This window comes from Pollachius pollachius (genome assembly GCF_949987615.1).
Source record: "Pollachius pollachius genome assembly, chromosome: 13".
Taxonomy (NCBI): Eukaryota; Metazoa; Chordata; class Actinopteri; order Gadiformes; family Gadidae; genus Pollachius; species Pollachius pollachius.
In genome coordinates this window covers 9,782,459-9,808,338 of record NC_136946.1, presented here as the reverse complement: position 1 = coordinate 9,808,338, position 25,880 = coordinate 9,782,459, and the positions used below count along the sequence as shown (strand labels likewise).

The following is a 25,880-nucleotide window of genomic DNA, read 5'->3' as shown; positions in this document are numbered from 1 at the left end:
GATGGTCGGGCAGGGTCTTGTCCAAAAAGTATTGAAACAAAATTGTGCAGTTTCATACTGTTACTGTTTAACGCAGCTCCTCAACTTGCCTCAAGCGCAAAATATATAACGCACGCTTGCCAAGGGTAGACTTCCAATAAACATAATTGGTTACAGTACTTTCTATAAGGATTCACCCGTGCACATTGCCAATAATGTGTTTATAATTTGTTTTTAATCGTTGTGTCTTGTTAACAGTTATTCAAATGTAAGTATCAGTTGCATCGAGGCACTGCAGGTCATCGCATCAGGCGCACTGCGGGCCGTGGGAGCATCTCCAGCAGCTCCAGATGTGATGTTGTGTTAAATTGTATACGTTAACGTTATATCACGAACCGGGTGAAATCATTACTAACACGTGCATGAATAATTGTTTTCCAATGCCGATTCCACGCACAGCGCAGCAGCTTAACCAGAACCACAGCTAAACTGCTAATGCTCCTGAATGTCTATTCCGCTTAGTTAATGATGTCTTTAGTTACGGCATGACGTACACACACACGCGAGCCCACGTAAACACACACACGGCTGTGTCTGGATGACTGAAGAATGTGCGTGCGCGTCATTGAGCCTTTTGGAGGAAAAAAGAAAATGTTCAGTTGAGTTGCTCAAATGTCACGGGGGACGGCGATGTATTGGAAGGCAACCAAACACATAATGTTATTAACCTTAAATGAATTCCCTTTGCAGTGGCTTTTGACATTTGCACCACTTTGCAAATTGCTCGTCGTGGCTAAACAGCGGGGGAACCTCGGGACTCGGGTCTTGAGCGAACAGCACGCGCTCGCAAAGGACACGCAGAAGTCACAGTGCAGGAGAAGGAGAAGGGGAAGAGGAAGAGGGGAAGAGGAAGAGGGGAAAGCTCTCAGAGCAACTCCATCGTTGACATCGCTGACTCACTTTCTCTCTTTTCTCTCTCTCTCTCTCTCTCTCTCTCCAGGTATGGAAAAATAGTGTCAACCAAGGCCATCCTGGACAAGAACACCAACCAGTGCAAAGGTACGCTGTTCAAAGTAAAGAGTGTGTCTGTGTGCGTGTGCGTGTGGGTCTGTGTGTGTATCTGCGTGTGCTTGCATGTGTGTGTCTGTGTGTGTGTGTGTTCGTGTGTGCCTGCATGTTCAGGTGTGTGTGTCAGTTTGTGTGTGTGACTGAGAGGGCGTAATGAGAGCCGGAGGTAGAGTGCGAGCCCCGGTGTAAATGTATACATCGGGCGGGAGGAGGAAACACGGCGTCGTAAATCAGCAGGTTTCAGCCGCATGTCGGTGTGAGCGCCGCAGGAAGGCTGGCGGTAAACAAGCCCCCCCCCCCACCCTCCCCCAAACCACTCCTGGATGGTTCAGCCCTGTGCTATCGCTCTCTCCCTACCTCTCTCCCTCTCTCACCCCCTCTCTCTCTCTCTCTCTCTCTCTCTCTCTCTCTCTCTCTCTCTCTCTCTCTCTCTCTCTCTCTCTCTCCCTCCCTCCCTCTCCATCCCTCTCCCTCTCTCTCTCTCTCTCTCCCATCTCTCTCCCTCTCTCCCGTTCCCTCTCTCTCTCTCTCTCTCTTTTCCCTGACATGCAGAGCTTTTTAGCCATCAAACAGGAGGAAGAAGGAAAAAGTAAATCCTGAGTGTGTGGGAGATTGATAGTGTCTGTGAAGAGTCCATTAGTGCAGCCACAGTTAACCACATGAGTCGCGATGATATGAGTCGCTTTTGCTCTGTCTCTCTCTGTCTCTCTCTCTCTGACTTTTTATTTGCTCTGTGTCTCTCTCACTTTCTCTCTCTCTCTCTCTCTCTCACTCTCTCTCTCTCTCTCTCTCGCTCTCTCTCATGTGTCATCTCTCTTTCGCCCGTTCCCTGCTCTCTCTCTCTCCTGCTCCTAAAATGTATTTGTTTGTGTGTTGGAGCACGCACACAATTACGCTATGATGCTCACAATTACGCCCGTCCATGCACTGCTCGCGAGAGAGGGAGAGAGACTGGACCAATTAGCGGGTTAACCACTGAGCTGGGATTAGATAAACATTAATTACCTCTCTCGTCAGCCAGGCCGCTGCATCCACACGGACCCCCCCCCCCCCCCCCCCCCCCCCCCCCAATACACACACACACACACACACAGACACACACACAGACACGCACACGTTGACTCACAATCCTAAAGTTTTAAGTCCTCTCTGATGGGGAGGAACGATCCGATCCACCGCCTTTATTGAACATTATGTACGCGGGTGGAGCCCATTACTTTCTACAGTCCCCGGGACATGCCCATTCACTTGTCATCCGTTCGCCTCAATTACAGACATTTAACCATGCTTGATTTGTTCTCTGAGGCTCAGCACCAGACGCTCATTTTGTATGAAAGGCTTGGTATGACAGAGCTTTTAGTTTGCATCCCTTCTCTTATCACCTTTTGTAGATACATATGCATGCATTTATATGGTGTGTTTGTGTGTGTGTTTGTGTGTGTGTCTGTATGTTTGTGTTTGTGTGTGTTCGCATACACACCTGTATTTATTAAAAAAAACGTATTTATTGAAAAACTAAATAATATCTTAATTTAACTTTTGCATAATAATGTTTAATACAGTCTTACTATGATTTAATATTACTACTTACTTTCAATATTATTCTGGTCAACCTTCCACTCATCGTCATTGATCTCATCGTAAAAGCTCAAAAACAGCAGTAGTTGAGCATCTGGTAAAGTAGAAAAGTATCCATGTATCCAGGATGAGGCTACAGGATGTAGTCTTTTTTAATGAATGAATAATGTGTTTCTATTCAAGACTAACCATTTGAATCGGCAGTCACTCGCGCTGGTGTAAATACTGTTTCCAAGCTTTTCATCCTGAGTGCATTGAGCTGCCAATAGCCAAGGCCGGTCCGACTCTGAACGAGAGTCAAAGACAACAAGAGAGAGGGAGCCAAACAGAGCTGAAGGGAGAGGGCACGAGAATTAGAGGGAAAGAGGGCAGGGAAAAAACCAAAAGAAAAGAGATTAGTCTGCTAGTTGCCCTGAGGTGTCTGGCAGCGCTATTTAAGAGCTATTGAAGTTCCATCAATACTTTTAATTGCTTTTTGTGTGGCTTTCCCGGGCTGTGAAGCATGGCCTTTCAAGGTGAAGCCGTCTTTTTTTTGCATCCCTCTCTCCATCCAGGTTGATCTGGCTGTTTGGGCTCAGGGTCAGGAGTCTAGGCTAAGAGAAAGTTTAGCGCTAAAAGGCTTAAGCAGGCTGTCAGCGCTGGAGGGAGGAAGGATGGTCAGTAACCGCTAAAGGGAGGCAGGACAGGCTGGTGAGGGGGAAAGCTATCGTTTTCATTGGTATTTTAACAAATGAATATAGTGCTCATATTGTCATACACATTTTTTCCTATTATGAAACCCCCCGAAAAGCATACATTGTAAACAGTAACTTTGGAATATGATTTTTGAAAAAACAATATTTTTTGTTTGTTTAAAAGAATCCACATTCAAGACCCTACAAGATCATACATCCACGTATCGAATAAAATAAATCCGAAAATTGAACGTGGATACAAAAACAATTCCAAAAATGGCCCAGCCAGAGACCAGCTGTGGTCGGTCCATCACTTTGGTTCCCAACGACCAGCACTTCCTCTCAGCTCCATGTCCAGGGCCTTCCAGCCCAACCCCCAGCCCCAGCCCCAGGTCCTGCCCTGTCCAGCCGCCCAGCCGCCCTGTAGCCCTGGGGCCCAGCGGCCAGCAGGCAGCTGTTATGGGAGCAGTAGACAGTGTTTCCCGTACCTCACCCTTCTGGTATGCAAGGCCCCGCCGGGAGGCCAAGCTCCAAGCAGCGCGCGCACACACACACACACACACACACACACACACACACACAAACATACACTTTGGCTCTTGTTGTTTTTTGCTTCGTTTTAATGACTGGAAAAGCATGGTCCTGCCCTGCAACCCATGTGAGAGAGAGAGCGAGAGAGAGAGAGAGAGAGAGAGAGAGAGAGAGAGAGAGAGAGAGAAAAATAAATAGGTGAGAGACAGCACGTCCAACGGGGGGAAATAAAAGGCGTTGGTTGACCTCAAACACTGCATGAGCCTTAATGAGACAGTGTTGGAAGTTGCTGCATCCTGTTCCTTTTAGTCTCAACCTCTACCCTAATGTGTGTCTGTGTCTGTGTGCCTGTGTGTGTGTGAAGCCAAAGCCAAATCATTTCCTGCACGTTAAATATCTGAAGGTGCGCACCCTCATCTCGTTTTCTCGTTTTTTTTCTTCTTTTTTAATAACGGCGCCGCATTTCTTCCCATCTCAATATGCAGGGAGAGGTGGGCGAGTGAGGTAGTTAGAAAGTGAGCGAGAGATCGGCCTCTACAAAGCACACGGGGGGTCTGCGGGGAGTTCACCTGCAATCTCGGCAACAAAGCACAACAGCATCTTTCCCTCCCCCCCCCATCCCATCTACCTGACCCTCTCACCCCCATGTTTGTTTTAAATGTCAGAGCAACAGCTTATCAACAGTGTGGTGGTGTGTCACCCACACACAAACACACACACACACATCCACTCACACACACACATCCACTCCTCCCCCGTTCGCACTCCTCTCCATCGCTTCTCGCTACTCCCCATTCACCTGTGCCCTTCACGTTTGTTTGTGTGGTTTGTGTGTGTGTGTGTTTGTGTGAGCCTTTGTGTGCTTGCATGAGTGTGTGTGAGTGCCCATGTGTGTGTGCGTGTGTTTGCCCGTGTGCGTGTGCCTGAGTGTGTGTGCGTGCCCGTGTATGTGTGCGTGCATGTGTGTGAGTGTGTGTGTGTGTGCGTGTGCCCGTGTATGTGCGTGAGTGAGCACGAGTGTGTGTGTGTGTGCCCTTGTATGTGTGCGTGAGTGCGCACGAGTGTGAGTGTGTGTGTGTCTGTGTGTGTGTGTGTGAGAGAGATCCCACTGAACAACAACAATGATACTGGAAGGAGGATAGAAACCGGCAGAGATAAAAAAGACACAAACTGTGTAGAATATAGTGTGCTTTTTGAACTTTTCGCCACCTATTTTTAAAGTGGCACACAATAGGACTTTAAAAGCTACTCACCTCCATAAAGGAAGTGAGTAATAATAACGGTGTTCATATCCCGTAATGGAATCATGTGAATGAGTCATTCCTGACAGATGTCAAAGAACGACTTCTGCCTCTCAAGTGATAGACAAGGCATACACCGCCTACCCGTAGCCCACCCACCATTATGAACCTCTTATTATCGACAGACTAGCACTCTTGTGATTGACACACCACTGCACCAACCACATTTGAGATGATCTTGACAACAATATTGTGACATTTAGAGGAAAGCGGGCAGGCAGAAGCAGAAGGCTGGATCTTTCCAGTTCCTCTGCATTAAAAACGGAACCAAATCTTTTCAGTGTTTAAATAGTATGTAACTTTTTCATTTCTTTACGTTCCCTTAAGGTATATTGAATACAGTCGGCTTGAATATTGTATACAGATAGAACATTATATTGCTGTTGTATTATTGCAAAGAAGTACAGTAGCGTCTCTATAGCGTCCACACTACAGGAAAAATAGAAAATGAGCAATAGGGAGGATGTATTGTGTGAGAGAGGCAGGGAGAGAGAGAGACAGTATGTGTAGGAGTGCAGCCGCAGGAAAAAAATTCAATGCGTGTTTCTATGCCTGCAGGTCAGTTGTCACACACAAATACAGCAACAAAAAAAACGTCGAATAAATGCATAAAGGAGCATTCAAACATCAACCTACAACCATGTGACACCCACACACAGGCCCATATCCACACACACGCAGACACACACACACACAAACACTCAGTGATCCATACGCTGGATCCTACTTCACAACTGGAACCAGGCTGTCTGCTCACACAAAACACAAGTCCTTGTTCAGCTCAAAGCCTTTTTTGAAGTGCCACATCACAAAAAGTGCACACTAGAGCCCTCTCTCTCTCTCTCTCTCTCTCTCTCTCTCTCTCTCTCTCTCTCTCTCTCTCTCTCTCTCTCTCTCTCTCTCTCTCTCTCTCTCTCTCTCTCTCTCTCTCTCTCTCTCTCTCTCTCTCTCTATATATATATATATATATGCGTCTCTTTCTCTCTCACTTTCATCTGCCTTAGCGCACACTAGCGCCCTCTCTCTCTCCATCTCTCTGTGTCTCTCTCTCTCTCTCCATCTCTCTGTGTCTCTCTCTCTCTCTCTCTCATCCCACGCACTAAAGCACACAGACTCGGCTCACACACACACACACAGATGAACAAAAAGGCCGGAGCTGGCTTCCTACACTCCCCAGCCATCTGCCTGAGGTGCTACTACCTGCGGCAGCCGCAGTAGTAGCAGGGCTGCAGTAGATGTATCCAACCTGCGCCGCTCATCACATCATGTATGTCTGCTGCCCTCCTCCACCAGCCCCCACCCACTTTCTCCTCCTCCTCCTCCACCTGCACCCCCACCCCCACCATGCAGGCCTCTCATTGAGCCTCTTCATCTTTTCCATTAGCTCTCTCGCTTTCTCTCTCCCTCTCATGTCTATATCTTTCCCCTCACCCCCCTGCTGTCATGCTGTATCCACAACAAGCACCATGTGCACACAGACAGGCACCCTCAAATACAAAGCACAAAGCACAAACATGTGCACGTATACATGGATGCACATCAATGTTTCCTTTCTTTCTGATATTGACTTCCGTCATTCCTTCATGCCTGCTTCTACCCTATCCTTGTTCCCTCTGTCCCCATGTGATGGGTGGGTTGATAGACGTCCTCCGGGCTCCAGCGGTGTTTTACTGTGTAGGAAGAGGCCCCCAGGCCCTAGTACGAGGCCCTCTGTGTCTTCTTTCTCCTCTTGGAGTGAAGCCTAGAGATAGCCCCACCATATTGCATTGTGAGAGATTGATGAGATGTGGCGATAGCGTGCTGGAAGTGTGATCTCGGGGGTTGACCGCACTTCCTTTCTCTGCCCCGGTGACCCCCTCTATAGCTGTCTGTGTATGTGTGGGACAGTCGCCAACACAGCTCAGACCAAAGGCGTTACATTTCCTGGCATCTTGAGAGAATTAAAGCAGGGTAAACTGCAACGGAGGACCGCTAGCTTCCTGCAGCGTTAAAGCTAATTTTGACCGTTTTTTCATCAGTGATCAAAGTGTCAAAGCGAGTCTATTGAATCGGGACAGAAACAACGTGGATTATTTAAGAACCACAAGCGGTGCCTTTGATTATGTTTTGTTGCTACAGCCCCTCTACCCTGTGCTCTGCCTACACATGGAGCCGTTCAGGGCCCTTATCAAAACCAGCTCCATCCCATCCACCGCGGCTCCCCGTGTCAGCATCCGTACCCCTGCGTGCTCTGTGCCTGTCAGACGCATAACCATTACCGTTCAGAGGAGGGAGGGAAGGGGGGGGGTAGTAGGGAGCGACATAATGGGGGTAATATCATCAATGTTACTTTCTATAAAAAAAGATTTATGTTCTCGTCCGTCAACGGGCGGAGTGTGGCGGGTGCTCTGCGGAGCGTGGAAAAGAAAGCCCCAAAACGAGAGGCCAATTGATGAATGAGGCGACGCGGTTCAAAACAAGCCGCGCCTCGCCGTCCCCACCAGCGGCCTTGGTTTCACTCGGGAGCAGGAGACCGGGGGCGTGTTCGATGATTTACTTATTTATTTGTCTTAGCCCTTGTTGCTACTGCTGCTACTGCTGCTGTTGTTGCATCTATTATTGATTAGTCATTAGGGCGAGGCCGGGATCTGAACATTTATCTTATGTTGTACACTACGCCGGGGCCAATTAGGGAATCTCTGTGCCCCCACCACCACCTCCACCACCACCCCACCCACTGGTTGGAAATGAATTATGTGCTGACCGGAGAATCCCGACCGAAGCTCGGCCAGCCAGGGACCTTCTGTAAATGCCTCCGCACGCCCGGAGCCATAGACAGAGAGAGAGAGAGAGAGATGGGAGAGAGAGAGATGGGAGAATGGGAGGAACGTAGGTAGGAAATAATTAAGAGAAAAGACAGAAAGAAGGAAATAAGGGAGGAAAGAAAGAAAGAAAGAAGAAAATGTTACTGCTTGCTTTGCACAATCACTAATTAGGAATTGCTAGGGGGTAATGGGATTGATTTGGACAGACCCTATAGTAACACTTCTTTACATAGGTCCCCTGACCCCGTGTCCTCCTCCTTTTGCTACACACACACACACAGATAGATAAAGAGGGATGCTTTCACGTTCCAAGTTGGCCCTACACCAAGAAGCCGTCTGATTGGCCCAGCTCATTGTAAATGGAAGCCAGATAGGCAGTACTACATTCCTCCATTTCTGACCTTTTGTGCGCACACACACATACACACACACACACACACACACACACACACACACACACACACACACACACACACACACACACACACACATTGCCTTGTGTTTATTTTTCAATGTATCGTGTGTGTGTGTGTGTGTGTGTGTTTGTTTGCCTGTGTATGGTTGTAAGAGTGTGTGTATCGGGGTGCATGCGTTGTTATGTGCCTTTCAAACCCCAAGTGTAACCGCCCTGCAAAGCCGCAACACCAGCATGAGAGGACATTATAATAACACCGCCGTCTCCCAATTTGAATGTGTATCCTGTTCTTATCCTACTTATTATCTTCCGATGAACGATGAACAACGCCATAACTCTCACGGAGGGGGCAGACAGGAAAAGGAGAGATCCCACCAGATTATACAGCCCAACGACTTTTGAGCAACCAGAGCCGCGCTATATCCCCCGGACACGGTTTTATGTGGGATATTTCTGGGGACATTTGGCTGTATCCCATTGCACAACACACCCCAGGCTCCTCGCCCCCCCCCCCCCACACACACACACCACATCCTGTCCACCGACTACTGATGAATGTCTCACCGAATAGAGTGATATTTACACTGCCACCCCAGCCCACCAGCACTGGGTAATGGGAAACACACCGGCGACCCACTGACCTGCCAAGGCCCCTGGCTCCATGCAGTGGCTCCCAACCCCCTCACCCCCTCAAACCCTGACTAATGACCCCACCCGTGGTGAGTTAAGGAAGGAATAAATCATAACCCCCTTGCAAACGGGAAGCGGTGTGTGTTTGTATGTGTGTGTGTGTGTGTGTGTATGTGTGGGTGTGTGTCTGTCGGGGGGAGGGGGGATGCATGTTTATGTGTGTGTGTGTGTGTGTGTGTGTGTGTGTGTAAGGGAGGAGAGGGGGAGCGGAGGGGTTAGGAGGGGATGTGTTCACCGTAGAAATTAAATGATGCAGAAAGCAAATCAAGCGGCCTCCTTACGAGAAAGAAGGAAGGAAAAGGAAAAAGGAAGCGAGAAATAGGGAGGGGCTAGGGAGTTAGCTGCGTGCCACGGGTGGAATTGATTATTAAACACTTTATCCAAACCTGACCTGGCCACCGCGTCCCCCCCTACACACACACACACACACACACACACCGCTCGCTTTACATTGATCAGGCGTTGTTTAAATATTTACCTCGTCTCCGCGTCTCTTATCTGGGGGGGCCCTTCAGCCCCAGAAGCGGGGAGGGATTATTGCCGTTGCACTGGGAACAGATCACGGCTTGATGGTATCCAACAGCATGTGTATTACCTGGCCTGTGAGTGTGTGTGTGTGTGTGGGTGTGTCTGTGTGTGCATGTGTGTGTAGGGAGCCAACTGTGTTTGTTCACCCACTACAGCTATTTTCGTCCCAGACTCCACAGGGGGAGGTGAGCAAGACCTGAGATAAACGAACTGCACACATTTAACAGTTTCTCTGTGTGGTGTGTGTGCGTGTGCCTATGAGTGCAATTTATCTATATATGTGTGTTTCTGTGTGCGCGAATGTGTGCGTAGCCACTAAGTGTTGGGCCTGGGGTCCCATCTTAACAACCTCTTGACAAGTAATTAACACCCTTCAGGTCTGGCATGAAGAGCTCTTTCTTAAGTGCTCTTCATATAAAGCACACACACACACACACATACACTCACACACACAGACACACACACACATATACACACACACACACACACACACACACACACACGCGCGAACACGCAAACGCACGAACACGCACACGCCCACACACGTGGAGGCTGAGCAATTAGGCCAGCAAGCCAATAGAGGCTCCTGATAGAAACGGCGTAGTAGATTCAGTTACACAACCTGTAGACGTCGGGAGATCTCTCTGTTAAACTGTTTGTCTTGCTCAAGCCTAACGACATTGATTAAGAGGTATTCTTTTAATACTTGAAGACTTTATTAGTTATCATTATTCATTGGTTCTTTCAATGTCTCTTTTCCCTGGTCAATTGAGTAGCGGATTCAGCACCAGGCTATTTAATTGAGCAAGAGCAGGCGTGTGATATCACACTTCAACACACTTCATATTTTTGAAAATGTTATGTCACATGTTAATTACTAAAGAATGGCAAATTCATAACGCCACATATCCAGGTCCAATACAAATAGAAATGATATTATGAGAACGCAACCGACTGGTTAACACAGATTTACTCTGATTCTATCCCATACGCTTTCAAGGTTTTTTAATATCGGAAGGAGCCGTACATTATCATTATTAATAATGACCTCCAAGAAGGTGTTGCTATTCCTGTAAATGTACCCACACACATTTCATAATTATATTATTAATAATCCAGTAAGACCATTTTGCAGGGCTCGGGTACACTGTAATATTCGTGTTGATTGAAACGACCATACTGTTATTGCGCTGTCAATATAAATCGTAAATAGATGAATGATATCGTAAACTAATGAGTGAATATGTTGATTAACTCATTAAGGATTTGAGATGATAATTGAGGTGTGATTAATGCATTACAATTATGAAATTCCACAATGGAACACGGATGCTAATAGCCGTCTCTAATTGCCAAATTGTTGAATTGTCCCGATCGTAAACAACCGGCAGTTTGAGAAACAAACAAAACTCCAAGGTCAGGCAGGACCGGGTAAACACAAACGCCTTCGGAAAACATTTAAGAAACATTCAGAAGAACATAAAACAACAGAAGCGCCACTTTATTGAGCACGTAGCCCATAGCTGGGGGGCGCGTTATGGCGGCATCGTCTTTGTTTTATTTTGTAGTTCTTTCTTTATTTCTCTCCGGGTGGCACCTCCAGTGTGTCTCTGGCGTAATGAGCTGCTGCCTTGCTGCCTGGCCCCGTGCCCTGGCACTTGGCCCTGCGACAGATCCGCACCGCCGCGCCCTGACAAGGACAGGCCCTGCCCCCCCTCCCAACCCACCCCACCCCACCACCCGCCCCACCGATATCTGGGAGAGAAAATGACAAGAAATACAATACAGGACATTGGAGCCAATAGGGCCGGGCCGTTTGCTCTGCCCCGCTCCCCTCCGCTCCTCCTCTCTCCGCTCTCCTCTCTCCTCTCCCCCTCTCTCCTCTCTCCTCCCCCCTCTCCTCCTTTCCTCTCTCCTCCTCTCTCCTCTTTCCTCTCCTCCTGTCCTCTATGCTTCTCTCCTCTCTTCCCCTCTCCTCCTCTCTCCTCTTCCCCTCTCCTCATCTCCCCTCTCTCCTCTCTCCACTCCTCCTCCCTCCTCTCTCCTCTCCCCTCTCCTCCTTTCTCCTCTCCTCTCTGCTTCTCTCCCCTCTTCCCCTCTCCTCCTCTCTCCTCTTCCCCTCTCCTCCTCTCCCCTCTCTCCTCTCCTCCTCCCGCCTCTCCTCCTCTCTCCCCTCCTCCTCTCTCCTCTCTCCTCTCTCCTCTCCTCCTCCCCCCTCTCCTCCTCTCTCCCCTCCTCCTCTCTCCGCTCCTCCTCTCCTCTCTCCTCTCCCCTCTCCCCCTCTGCTCCTCTCTCCTCTCCTCTGCCATAGAGCACTGAGGGACGCCCGGCTATAAATTCATGTTGCAGGGTTGATAAGTTAATTGCCTGTACCGATATCTCGCCGCCAGTGTCTCATATAAAAGATCTCTGGGCGAGTTATTTTACAACACATGGGTGTGTCTCCTCCCAAAGCTGGGCTGGCAGTGTGTGGGGACATGGTAAATGATGGTTTATATATATATATATATATATATGTATGTGTGTGTCCCTGTGTTTGAACTTGAGTATGTTTGCATAGACTTTCTTTGTGTGTGTGTGTGTGTGTGTGTGTGTGTGTGTGTGTGTGTGTGTGTGTGTGTGTGTGTGTGTGTGTGTGTGTGTGTGCATGCATATATTTGCCTGTTGTGGGAGCAAAGAGAGAGGGCACAATTTCACAATTAGCATTTTGAACTTAAGCATCCCCACAAGTGCAAAAAGGGGGGGTTGTATTTCTGAATGGAAAGTGGCGTGATTGGCTCTTGGCTCTGGCTGTAGTGGATCCAGATGTATTAGGGCCATGGGGCCGTGTCAGCCCTCTGCCACACTAATGCTCTGACAGAACTGATGTGGTCCAAGGGGTATATCGCCTAAAGCTAACATTTTCATACCCGGCATTAATAGAAAAATATATATATTTCACAGATGTCCAGCGTCAACAAAAATTATATATACTGTGTGTGTGTGTGTGTGTGTGTGTGTGTGTGTGTGTGTGAAGATAGGTCTTTTCATCTATATTGATGCAGTCAGAGCCATGCATCCCAAACCTTTGCGCATATTGAACACACATACACACACACACACACACACACACACACTAACAAACACACACAGACGTGTGGTCAGCCTCATGTGTACACCACCAGCCCTCCTCTTGGCCGACAGCAATAACAACATTTATCACCAGCCACACGTCGGTTCATCAAAATAAATAGGAGAGGACAGAGGAATGCATCCACAGCCAAGATGCTCTTCTCTGGGTTTGGAGCGCGCCCAAGGCCCTGCTTTGGCTGCCGCTCTGCATGGCTGCCATCTCGCTATTTAAAAACCCCCAGTGCTCTGCCTCAGTGTTTGTGTATATCTCACCACAGCCACCGTATACACCGCAACAACCCAACCCACCTCACGCACCATTCAGACCCTTCCCTATCCCCCCCCCGAAGCGGACCAAACACGTCTATAAATGTGCTCCCTTTTGAAATCTGTCAAGTTTTTTTCTCCTCGATTTTATTTTTCCCTATCCTTACACGGACGCAACTCATGTCGAGCAAACATAGCGGTAATCCCCTGCGAAGCCGCCTCTGCTCTGCCCGGGCGAAGCGGCTATTTTTGTGGGGTTTTACGGCTTTTAGAGATTGATTAAACAGTAGCATGTAGCGCCGGCGGCAATCTCACGTCGGTGTCCTTCAGACTTAGCCAGGCATTGTGGGGGGAAGGTGTCGGCCGAGTTATCAGCGAGTCGGAGCCATGATTGTGGAGGGGAATTCAGTCATGTCGGACAGGGGGTTATGCTAGGCTAAATCAGGAGTTTGGGGATTATTTCCAACCAATGGTCTTCAAGTTTAAAGACCTCAAATTTCCCTGGACTCATTGTTTGTCTTCACTTGAACAATCATGCTTTTGGAGAGATGAATTCATGTGAATGAGCCGCTGGCATGGTGATTGTCTGGTTTTAGGTTGGTAGATTGGAACAGCTTCACCTGTCTCTCAGTATGGGTCTCCTTGGGCGTGATGAAGTGCATTTTGTGAGAACGTCTTCTGTATTTCTCATAAATTTCCTCTGTTTGTTTTTCTTCCATTAGGAGATTCCTGAGCAAATTTAGGCATATGCAAAACGTGAATGGCTGTCCAAACGGCCTAACGTGATTGATTATAGGGATTTCATATTGAATGGTATTCAGCCAGGCTGTAAACCTATCAATCTTTTTCATTTTTCTTCAGCTGAATAAGAACCAGAAACAGATTTATGATTCATAAAATGCTACGTCCACTTGAAACTTATATTATCGCTATCACGATTGCCACAAAGAAAGTTTTTAATTTCCATAAAACTACCAAAACTCTGGCATTAGAAGTTGGCCAAATTGTAAACCCCCACTAACTAGCTTTTTCATGGCTGTAATCACTTTTGTAAAGAATGATTCTAAGTTTTGTATTTAGTAATAATAAAATAAAAACCCTTCCCACAGAACCTCTTGGTTATTTAAAAAATAGATGTGCCTCACGTCATTTCCTCCCTCACGCAACACCCTCTCACACAGCAATGCCTCTGCCTTAGAGAGATTCCTTCTGCCCGAACCCGAATTGATTTAGCGAGAGAAAACCCCTGAGTTGGCGGTCCTGGGCCACTCAAACTTAAGTGATGGCTTCGGGGGGGGTAAGAAGTTACACATAGTTTTGCACAAAAGTGATGGCTGCGGCAGGACAAAAAAATAAGTTTACCCGTAGGTAGCCGCAGAAGCAGCAGGGGTTGATGTATAGACGGGGAGCACAGTTACAATGAGAGGGCCGGCACCGCGCACTGCATCACAAGAGTTATATTAGAGGTGCTGTTCTGCATACTTGTCCATGGAGTGCTCCATCTATCTCTTCCATTAAGCGTAATTACTTTCTATACTTGCAAATACGCCAATCATTAACATAACGCGTAACCACGGCGATTAATCACCGACTAGCATTCAGAGCTCTCCTCGATTACTGGCACGGATGTAAACAACTGCACAGCTTTCTGGGTATTTTTTTTCTCCCTCCCACCCCCGTGTACTATTGTGGCATCGCATGACTTGTCGCTGATTCATTATTCATACTTAAGGCATTATGAGCCTATTGTATGCAGCACAAAATGGGATCATTAGGTCTGAATATGAGAAATGTGAAAAATGGAAATATCTTGGAAAAAAATTGTGGGGAAGGAAACCCCCAAAACCTGCCAGACTATTAGCAGATAAAGAATGATAATTTCCCCCCGGCGCAATTAGGATTAGCATAATTTGACAGTGAATGCATGAATGATGCATGAGTGATTGATATGTTGATACATGAGCTGTAATGAGTCTCTTATCTGCACTTCTACGCATAAGACGTTTTTCAATTCTTTTTTTTTTTGTCATAGCTGGGAGGTGGGCTTGATAGAGCCTCCGCCGGGGGCTTGTGTGTGCTCACACAGGAATATCTAAATAAACAGATAGTCACTGTCACTGTTCACATTGTCATGTAGAGTGAGTAGTGAATGGATGGATCACACACAAACACACACAAACTCACAAACATCCCACCCGTGAAACTAAAGGTTGGATGTATGTAGGAAGGAATCTCCAAATACTATTAGATTTTTAAAAAAAAAAAACTTCATATGTTTCATGCACATAGACAGGAAACGATGAACAAACAAACACACACACAGACATTGACACACACACACACACACACACACACACACACACACACAGGAGGTACATGAGGCAGGCTCAGTGGCAGCGGCATCACACACCACCCAAACTGTGTGAAACTACAGCTTTCATCTTGACAGCCCCCCGCAGTCCCCGCCCCCCTCATCCCGTCGCTCTAGTCATCTCTTGCCCAGATCCAGACCAGGAAATACAATACGGCAGTTCATGTTGTCTTTGTTCCTGACGCTGCATGACTCTTTGTGTGTGTGTGTGTGTGTGTGTGTGTGTGTGTGTGTGTGTGTGTGTGTTTTCAGTGTTTTGATGCAAATGGTAGTTCACCATCACACCGAGTGCTGCAATGGGATAAATGATATATTTAATTTACTTTATAAATGTAATGTTAGTTTTTAATATGAAAGAAAATTGGATGCCCATTTACTATATATGCCAGATTTTTTTGTATGATCTGTAGATAGTTAGGTAAGTGTAAAACATTAAATTTCCCGTCGTATGGCTGTCAAAACCCCACAACTGAATTATTATTATTTAAAACAATTACAGTTTGTAAAAAAATAAATAAGTCATGCATTAGTCATTTATATCAGTGACAATATGTCAAATGGAGCATGGTAAAAATACTATGCTGTGTGCCTGAAGTAAATCAGATTACATCTGATGAGCTGTCAGGTGTTAATGTATTACTGTTACAAACCAAAACTACCAGGAGCCGTCAGTGTGGGAGGCTCAGGCCAAATAACAATGAATTCCACTGTGTTAAAGGTGACAGTTTATTTTGCCTCAGCAACAACGCAAGTATTTTATGTGTGTAAATAGGTCCAATTAATAAAGCGAACTGTCACTTTCGAACTCGAAACAAACATCTGAGGCATCTGCAGTCGCCCTACATTGTTGTACAATATGTCACAACAGGCAAGGAAAAGGGCTTTACACTGTACAAATTTCTAATTCCCACCGTCACAAGTAGAACCTTCTACCCACTGAAGTGTTGCTCACCTTTCTCACTAGCAGACCTCTAAATACCTGTGTTTATATGGGTACTTTACCAAATCTAATATGAAACACGAAAAATAAATTGCGTTCAGAGTACTGATGTGAAGAAGGACACATAATGGTGGATTGCTTTAAAAGAATGAACACCAATAATAGGGTTTACTTTCTGTGAGGTATTTCACAAGCAAACAGACGTATAGTATTTGGTCCTTTAATATATTAAATTATGGAGGGACAAAACCGCCTTTTTCCAAAAAATGATTGATTCAATGTTGAGTATTGTGGTATTAGCGGCTTCTATTGTTAGCTACATGCCTAATCATGTTTCCCACATTTTTTGCCATGTGTAAACTCAGGCATGCTAGCATACAGCTGTCACTATATGCTTCTGACAATCACACTGGAGGGCTTCTTTTAAAGTTCAAGCAGTTGTGTGTGTGTGTGTGTGTGTGTGTGTGTGTGTATGCATGCGTTTGGGCTCATTTGTATGAAGCTGTAAGTGCAATTGCTGCTGACAGTGGCCAGCAGCTACAGTCTGACTTCCGTTATGTGGTCAGCAAGAAATTTGTTGCGCTACAAGTCATCAGCTAACACACCATCTCCCCCGAATCAACGGGGCGTGGAATCGCGTTGCCTGCAGAAGAGTTTCTTTCCAGAGACCAACGCAGCCATCCACCTCTCTTGCACTCCGGTCTGCAGCTGCCATTTGGAAGCTGGACAAGGGGTAAATAGCAGCTATAACAACAGACAATGCAAACACTATAAAAGCCACTGTGTCCCTGTTGAAATGGCAAAGGCTTCACTGCTCCGGGCACAAACTGAACCCAGCGGTCACCGGGGACGAGACGAAGACGGAAGGCACGACTGGACTCTTATCTTCAATCACAGGCGTATTCGCCCACAGCTGGAAGAGAAAGGCCCAAACATCTGCAAACAGCAGGTGGACATGAGCCAGGTCACCAGCTCATAACGCTAATCCAGCCTAGACATAATGTGGTATGGAGGAGGCAATGTACAGCGAGCCGACTTTGTTGTGAAATAAACCCAGACAGGGTGGTGCAGGACCCGACGCGAAAAAATTGTCAGTTTCATTCTGCTGTTGGAACTGCTTCCATAGCAACGGGCACTCTGTAGCAGTTCTTAAGGTTAGCCTACTTAGCATTATAATTCATGATATAGGAACTGAATCCATAGTAATGCTATCATAGCAGCGGTCTGCTGTTCAGAAATAATAGTCTGTAGAATGCCTTGATTGAATAATCACAATTGAGTATTCAACAAAGCTTTGTAAAAAGCGATAATGTGTAATATCTATTTGGAGTATCTGAAAAGACCAAATCAAATCAATACGATCATCAGCGCCTTTAATTAAAGCTATGAAACACCTTACTGAACTTAGTGATTTTGCTTTGTGTTGCTACTTTGCGGTGTTTCCAAGTGCGTAATGAAGCATATACTTTTTATTTTAACAGATTTTGCTTTGAGTGTTGATGAGGGACCGCTTTTAAAACAGCCAAGGGCTCAAGCTAGCCCAAGTTAACTTCTCTGGTGAGGTGGAGATGTGGCAAGTGTTCAGCTAAGCTATTGGCCAGCACAGAGAGGGAAGCCTGTGCAATCTAGGCAGTGTTTATTGTATTAATACATTTTTACTGGCACAAACGTAACTGTGAGATGGAGAAATTGACTTTATAAAAATTCTTGAGCAGGTAGTGGCAATTAAACAGTTTGTTGTTGATGGCCGACAAAAGGATATGGAAAAGACAGATGCGCTGCGAGAGATTAATGCTCAAGCACATGAGCGAGTTAACAGACATTTTATCCACCGTGAAACACATCACAAGCTCCAGTGGTACCAGAACGATGTGCTGCTTGCCTCGGATCAGGATAACACCAGCTGACGAAAGACATAATGTCTGCAATTCGATGACCAGTATGACCTTCCAGCCACTGAACTGCCCTTCTGGTCCTGAGACACAAGGGACACTACCAGGAAAAGGATTTGGAGGAGACAAAGGTGGACCTGCTCGCAGAGATGGTGGCACCAGCAGAGCGTTAAGCAGTGGTGGTAAGGGTGGAGGAGAGATAGGAGGGGGAGGGTGCAGAATCAAGGCCCCTGAAAAGAAACATGACCCTGGGCCAACTCCTCCAAAGGAACAAGGAAGCATTAGGGCCTGTCACCACTCGAGAGGAAACTTTTTAAGTGGAAAGCCAACACAGACAGATTCCAGCTCATGTTGAGGGACACAAGTTAATACCTTTGTATAAGGTAATAGCGCCACAAACTCGCCATCGGAGCAAGGGTCATCCATACATGGTCCCTTTAAAAGGCAGAGAAAACGAAAATACTAGTGTTCTTAGTGAAGAACCTGGATCATGCTAGCATAGTGGCCTACCAAGGTAAATGGATACTTTAGCTGACTTTATTTAGAAAATAACATAGTCCTGTCATATGCCTTTCATTCTGTTGTTCTCTTAATTATTGCGTTTCATTTTAATTTGATAGTTATTTTTATGCCGCCTCATTTGATTGCATTAGAATTGCCTATTGTGAATTAATTGTATTATACAGTTTTCTTTTGGCGATTCCTGTTGAATAAAGTTTGTTCCGTTAACGCAAACCAAATGTTTTATTGTGATTCCTTTGGTTATATTCAAGGTTATTTGGAAGCTATTATTATTCAAACGATAACTAATTTGTATATATCTTTGAACTCTCTATGATTCTGACTGCAACCGTGCATGCGGTCTACCTCAAGCTGCCTGTTTTATATTTTGTCGATTTTGAATGCCACTCTTGATTCCCAGCTGACTGCCCAGCCCGGCCCCACTGGCCCTATTTTCACGCAGTTATGAACGCCTTCCATTCACTTTTTATTTGAGATATTACGTGATGTCTTACGTTATGTCCATGTTGGTTCCCCCTTCTCAATTGGTTTGAAACCATAATGCTGCCAGAATGGGGTGGTCATAGCTCTCTCTAGCTGGCTCTCTCGTGGGGATAGCGCTAGCTTCCATTTTAGCACCTTCGCTATCAAAGGCTCTTGCCTCGTGCTGAGGCACATGACACTGATTGGCAGACTGAAGAGCAAACGCTCTCTGGTCATAAATTACAGCAGCCGACTGTAACCAAGAACCACGGGCATTGCCCCAGATTAGAGAAATTCAAATAAATGCAAGTGTAAAAAGTGTAAAAAGAGACTTATTTTGAGAAAGTATTAATATCGAAAACGTTTAATATAGTACCATGATAAACAGTTCTATCAGAAAATCGCCCAACCCTACACATACCTCGCGGAAATGCCCACAAACATGCGCACACACATGTAAGCACACACACACACACATACTCACTCTCTGTTTCTCTCTCACTCCCACTCAAACGCACAGACTTCGACAACCTGCAAATGACTTAAATAAAGGCAGAATTACTGAATACTTCAGAAACATTAAAGACTTGCCCTTCCGTGGCTCCTTTTTAAGCGAAAGCAACCTTTTCACCCTATTATCCGTGGACTTCAAATGAAGCTCGCTACGCTACATCACTTAGCTTTAATGTTTCTCAGCTACAACCACGCTAGCCAGGGGAGTTCAAGCAGTTTAAACTGAAGCAGAATGCTCACTGGCACCCTGGACCTCCTCTTAGCAGGGTGTTGACCCAGAGTAGACACACACACACACACACACACACACACAACCTGCACTCTCTCTGTGTCTCTCCCTCTTTCTCTCTGTCTCTCTCTCTCTCTCTCTCTCTGACTCTCTTTCTCTCTCTCTCTCTCTCTCTCTCTCTACCTTAATGCTCATTGGCACCCTGGCCCTCTTAGCATGGGGGAGACCCAGTGTAGTCACACAAACACACACACACACACACACTGATCTCTCTGTGTCTTCCTCAAATCTCTCTCTCCCTCAATCTCTATCTTGATCTCCCTCTTCTTTCTCTGTTTCCATCCCCTGTTCTCTTTCTCTATCCCCCTCTCTCTCTCTCTCACCCCTGCCCTCCCTCTCCCTGTCTTTATTCTTCCATTCAGCCTCGTCTGAATATAGGTCAGGGTTCTCTTGAAATCACCATCCTGCTGAAAGTTTGATAAGTGCACTCCAGGTGGTGCAGTGATTATTAAAAATGCAATTTGGGCTGCTTAACACCCCACCTTTAGAAAAATACCAAACATAACAGCCCCGAAAGGTGACCCAGCAGCTGCTGGATCTATTCCTGGGCCTTTCTTGTTCTTTGAAATGTAAAGTGCTAAAGTCATTTAAGAGGATAAAGCTTGTAGAAACGAGACACTTTTTCCAGTTTAGACTCTAAAGAACCCCAAGTTGATACCCTCTGGTAATCTGGTATCGACCGTTTGATTTGATACACTCTGCTTGTATATGTGCCTTTGTGTAAACCAAGTTTTGTTCTTTTTAAACAGCCTATAAGGTTCTGTGGTGAAATTTAGTGTTGAAAATCAGCACTGACTACTTCAAACAACCTACAAAGGGAAAATAAAGGGGCCTTTTTCTTTGTTCGCCGTGGAAAAGGAGAGAAATGCACCTCATTCTGTTGGCTAAATGACACGATCCATTTCACCACGGCTCTTCATATTCCTGCAATTAAACCCGCGCGCCCGCCCCACCCCTAACAGCTGGCCATTAATCAGGGCTGCCGCTCCATTTCTGCCTCGCCACAGGTTATGATTTTCATATTACTACACACACACACACACACACACACACACACACACACACACACACACACACACACACACACGCTCGTGCTTCGAGTGCTTCAACTCAAAGTCGTTTTTTATTTTTTTTAACTACACACGCCATAGGTGTGAAAGAATCTTGCGTGTGCGTGTGCATGCGTCTGTGCGTACCCGTGTGTCGGTGTGTCAATCACACGCCGGGCTATCCACAGAGGTGTAACCCACCCTCCCTGGTACGATCCCTTTGTAATTACACCTTTCCCTCCAAAACGCTGGATCAGAGGCCACCATTCACTGCTCTTAATCCGCGGCGAGGATTTTTAATTAACACCAATGCGACCCCCGCCTCCCGTACATTCTGTCATAGGGATCACAATAACTCATAAATCACAGTCGCCGATTACACTCCCTCGCCGCCAACGCCACCGCCACCGCAGCGCCTCTCTGATGAATTTCTCACACGTGGGGGGGGGGGGCTCACAGGCTGCTAGTGTCAGGGCAAATATGAGAGTGAGGGAGAAAGAGAGAGAAAGTAATATAAACTAGTGGGAGAGGACTGTGTGTGTGTGTGTGTGTGCGAGAGAGTTAGCCAAGATATGGAGGTGCAATAGCTACAGCCCTGGTATGCTGTCAATCTTCAGGAGATGCGGGGGAGAGGGGGAATATTTGGGGGATGAAAATAATAAAGTGAAGGTTCGCTTGCATAGGATCAACTAAAACTGAAAAGCTTTCATGTTCGGGTGTGGAATGCATATTAACTTTTCTTTCTTTCCTAGGGTTTTTTATTTTAAATATACATGATTACAATGTAGTTCACTCAAATTATGCTTCAATGTGTCAATGTGTTACGAATAACATTTACCAAGCTACCTTTCAGGAATAATTACTATGGGGAATACTTCCAGGCATAGCTGCTCTGTGTGTATGCGTTGGTTGCTATGCGTGTGTGTATGCGTGCGCTTGTGTGTGTGTGTGTGTGTGTGTGTGTGTGTGTGTGTGTGTGTGTGTGTGTGTGTGTGTGTGTGTGTGTGTGTGTGTGTGTGTGTGTGTGTCCGCGCGTGTGTGTCTGCACGTGTGTGTGTCCGCGCATGCGTGCCTGCCTGCCTGTGTGTGTGTGTGCGTCTGTGTGTGCGTGTTTTCTATGTGTGTTCTATTATATATCCATTGTACGTGGGTGGCAGCCCTGTCTGTCCGTTGGCATGTGTTGGCAAAATGCAAATGAGCATCAGTGTGTGTGCGGAGGTGAAGGTGTGCGCCGCGTGCCTCGGATTGTTATTGCGAGATCACTCATGCGCGCCACTAATTAAGATGCATAGCATCCCCCTATGAACGTCAGCGTTGCTAATTATCAAACAATGTAGTGCTCACTAGATATGAGAACTGGCAAGCTCTGTAGTTGTGTTACCAACCTATTACGTTGACAATTACCAAGCGCCTGTCATTCCCCTTGTTAGTCATCTGCATATTTTATTTTTGTTGTACTTATACCTGATTGTCCCTCTCTCCCTCTCTCTTTGTCTCTCGCCCTCTTCCTGCTTCCCACCTTTAGGATATGGCTTTGTGGATTTTGACAGCCCAGCGGCTGCACAGAAGGCAGTGTCGTCTCTGAAAGCCACCGGGGTGCAGGCCCAAATGGCCAAGGTAAGCAGAAAACACAATTAATGAACCAATTAAGCTCCCGCCGCCAACACTGTGTGTACCGCACCGCATAATGAAGGGCGTATACCTGGTTCGGTCATGTGACGTAGACCAGATAGTCGAACGCATGACTGCAATGCCGATGAAAACCAATCCAAACGGGTGAATGGCCGTGGTCCAATGAACACACATCGTACTTTTTATCAAACTGTTTAACATTCAACATTCTACATTCACTCAATGCGCCATTTGGTCGCCGTAGGAACAGCCGTTTGTTGATTCCTTCAGTGAATGCAGGATGGAGGAGCACACTTTTGCTTGTGGGTTTATTAAATAATTTTTATCCCTGACATGGTGCCGGGTCAATGTTTGACCACGGCTTCCCCTGTACTTGGTCATGCTCTGTTACCTCCAAGCCTCCCCCCAACACACACACACACACACACACACACACACACACACACACACACACACACACACACACATACACACACACATACATACACACACACACATACACACTGCCTTCGCCTTGCCGCTCCAGCGAGCCCGACAGCTCACGGGCCGCTTGTAACACAAGATGCCCTGCATACAGTTAGTTTCCCAGTCAATGTTTGTGTGTGTGGGAGCCTGCCTCATGTGCCTCCTGTTTATGTGTGTGTTTGTGTGTGTGTGTGTGTGTGTGTGTGTGTGTGTGTGTGTGTGTGTGTGTATTGTGTGGGCGAAGCGTGTAAGGGTGCCCTTTGAGTCATGGCTAACGTGGAAGCAGATGAGAGGAGGCCTGTTCCAGCACATCTTGTGAGAGGCTCTATCTAAAACACAGTGAGACGGAAAGCCCTGGCTTTGATGTCGGTATCAGGGCTAGCCATCTGTGTGCTAGGAGAATGTACACTTTAGGTTGACTTAGCTTAAGTTACGCGCAGCCCCTACAACACTGGGGAAGTGAGGGAGGGGGGAGGATTCCTCTCTCATCTATTGGCAGGACATCGCTGCAGCGTCAAAGGGATATTATATATTCTCAATGCTGGGTCACTCAGATTGGTTGAATACAGATAAGGGAGCGCAGCTCTGCGACCGTTGATATTGAAATCACACACCGCAATGCTCTGCCCCTCTCGGTCAATATTTTCACGAGAGAGACATTTGTCCCAATACGAAAGAGCTGACCTTTTTACCAATGTTTTGCCAGTTGTGTGTGTGTGTGTGTGTGTGTGTGTGTGTGTGTCACAGTTTGAGCACATGTGTGCCAGTGCTTACCAAAATCGTTTTATATTAGCATATGTGCATCAGAGGTTATTTTCAAACGCTCGCTATTCAGCACGCATAAACGTAAATGCAGGCATTCTCTGCCGCAGCTCTCTTCCTTTATCACACAACTGAGAGGCATTTAGCAGTAATTTGGTTTTATGGACTCTCCTCCCTGCATCTCTAGCTCCTTCTTGCTCTCTTCCTCTCTGTCTTTGTCTCTCTCTCTTTCACTTTTTCTTTCTCTTTCTCTCTCTCTGTCTCTATTTCTCTCTCTCTGGTTTCTTAACCTTCTATTAACATCCTCCCTCCCCTCTTTCATGCTTCCTTTGATTCCTTCAACCTCTCTCCATCCATCTTTTACTATTTATCATGGCACACACAAATACACACACACAATCACGCACACACACACACACACACGTTCACAAAGCACATTTGTATTCACATCCGCCATGTGTTCACCTGCCAAACATCCAAAGAGTGCAATTTATTCCCATCAATAATTAACTGTTGTCTGTGGGACGTCTGTTTGCCAAGGTGTCTGCACACATGCCTTCGCATTAGACAGAGGGAGACTCCTCCAATGAGAGCAGGGTGAATTAAAGGGTGAGGAATAAAGATCAGATTGTCTATAAAACAGGTGAGCAATCCAGGCAGGTATCGATGTTGTTCTAAGTATTATTACGCTCCCTCCCTAACCCTAACCCCCAACACACCCCGCTCCACTTTGTCACAAACGTCTCCTCCTCCACAAAACAACGTGATAAAGTCGTTCAGCGGGCCCCATCCGGGGGACGTTGAGTCCATTAAACACCGCCCGGTAATCAAGTTCAGCCCTTTGAGGTGAACAACCGCCAGCCACCCCAGGCTGTGGTAAAAGATCCATTTTAACCACCGCCGCCGCGAGAGAGAGATCGGGACAGAGGGAGCTCGGGGAGGAGGCTGAGGACACGGAGGATGAAGCGTCGCCGTGCCTTTTGTCTCGATCTGCCCCCTGGGGGAGCAGTGACAGCGAGGAAGGAAGGAGAGGAGCCATAATTAAGACACCTAAAGGACACTTTCCCCCCCCCCCCCCCCCCCCCCCCCTCCACTCTCTGCAACTCCCTGTCACTCACCTCCATGCAGGGCTACATTTAAGAACGTTGAGCTCAGGAATCTCAGACTGGGTGTGTATGTTTTGTTGTGAGTGTGCATGTGTCTATGTATGTCTGTCTATCTGTGTGTGCATGTGCTGAGGGTCTGTATCTGTGTGTCTAAATATGTGTATGTGTGTGTATGTGTGTGTGTCTGTGTTTATGTGTGTTTTTTTGTTAGAGATTGTTCTGTTAGTAAATATGTGTGTGTGTGTGTGTGTGTGTGTGTGTGTGTGTGTGTGTGTCTATGTCTTCAATTATGTGTGTGTGTTTTTATATATGTGTTTGTGTGCATTTGTGGGTGTGGGAGAGTGTTCTGTTCGTATCAATGTGTGTATGTGTGTGTGTGTGTGTGTGTGTGTGTGTGTGTGTGTGTGTGTGTGTGTATTTGTTTGTGTGTATTTGTATGTCTTCATGCATGTGCCTGTGTGTGTGTCTTTTAATGTGCACACACTCCCAGTCCATGCCTACACTCTTCCACCTTCCCCCTCCCTCCCCTTCCCTCCTCCCCCTCCTCCTCCTTCCCCTCCTCCTCCTCCTCCTCCTCTTCCTCCATGTCATTTGGCTCAGCCGGCTCTCATGAGCCAGGGAAGCTGACATGAACAGGAGATAGAATGATAACAGGTAAACGCCTCCTCCCCCGCCCGCCACGGCCCCGGATCCTTCCCTTCAACGCAGACACCAAGCCTGTCAGGCGGAAGCCACCCCAATCCCCCCCATTCCTCCCCCCACCCCCTCACACACAGCTCTCTCTCGCTCCGCGGTCTGCCATTTTCCCCTTGAGCCAATCACGCTGAATGATGGGAAGGGCCCCTGGATAGTGGTGTTGGTGTCGGAGAGGCGATCCCGCCTGACAGCTGCTTGCCTTCAGTCAACAACCAGTCTTTATGGAAATCATTTG

The 25,880-nt window shown here is 46.7% G+C and overlaps 1 protein-coding gene across 4 annotated transcripts in view; it reads left to right on the top strand.

The window, feature by feature from the left end:
• The window catches only part of LOC307084975 (RNA-binding motif, single-stranded-interacting protein 3-like), a 205,403-nt gene that overhangs the window by 60,309 nt on the left and 119,214 nt on the right, over positions 1-25,880 (top strand). For all 4 annotated transcript variants that reach the window (XM_079749546.1, XM_079749544.1, XM_079749545.1 and 1 more), the window contains exons 3-4: positions 980-1,038; positions 22,510-22,601. In XM_079749546.1, coding sequence (XP_079605672.1) covers positions 980-1,038; positions 22,510-22,601 — 151 coding nt within the window. The remainder of the gene's footprint in view (positions 1-979; positions 1,039-22,509; positions 22,602-25,880) is intronic.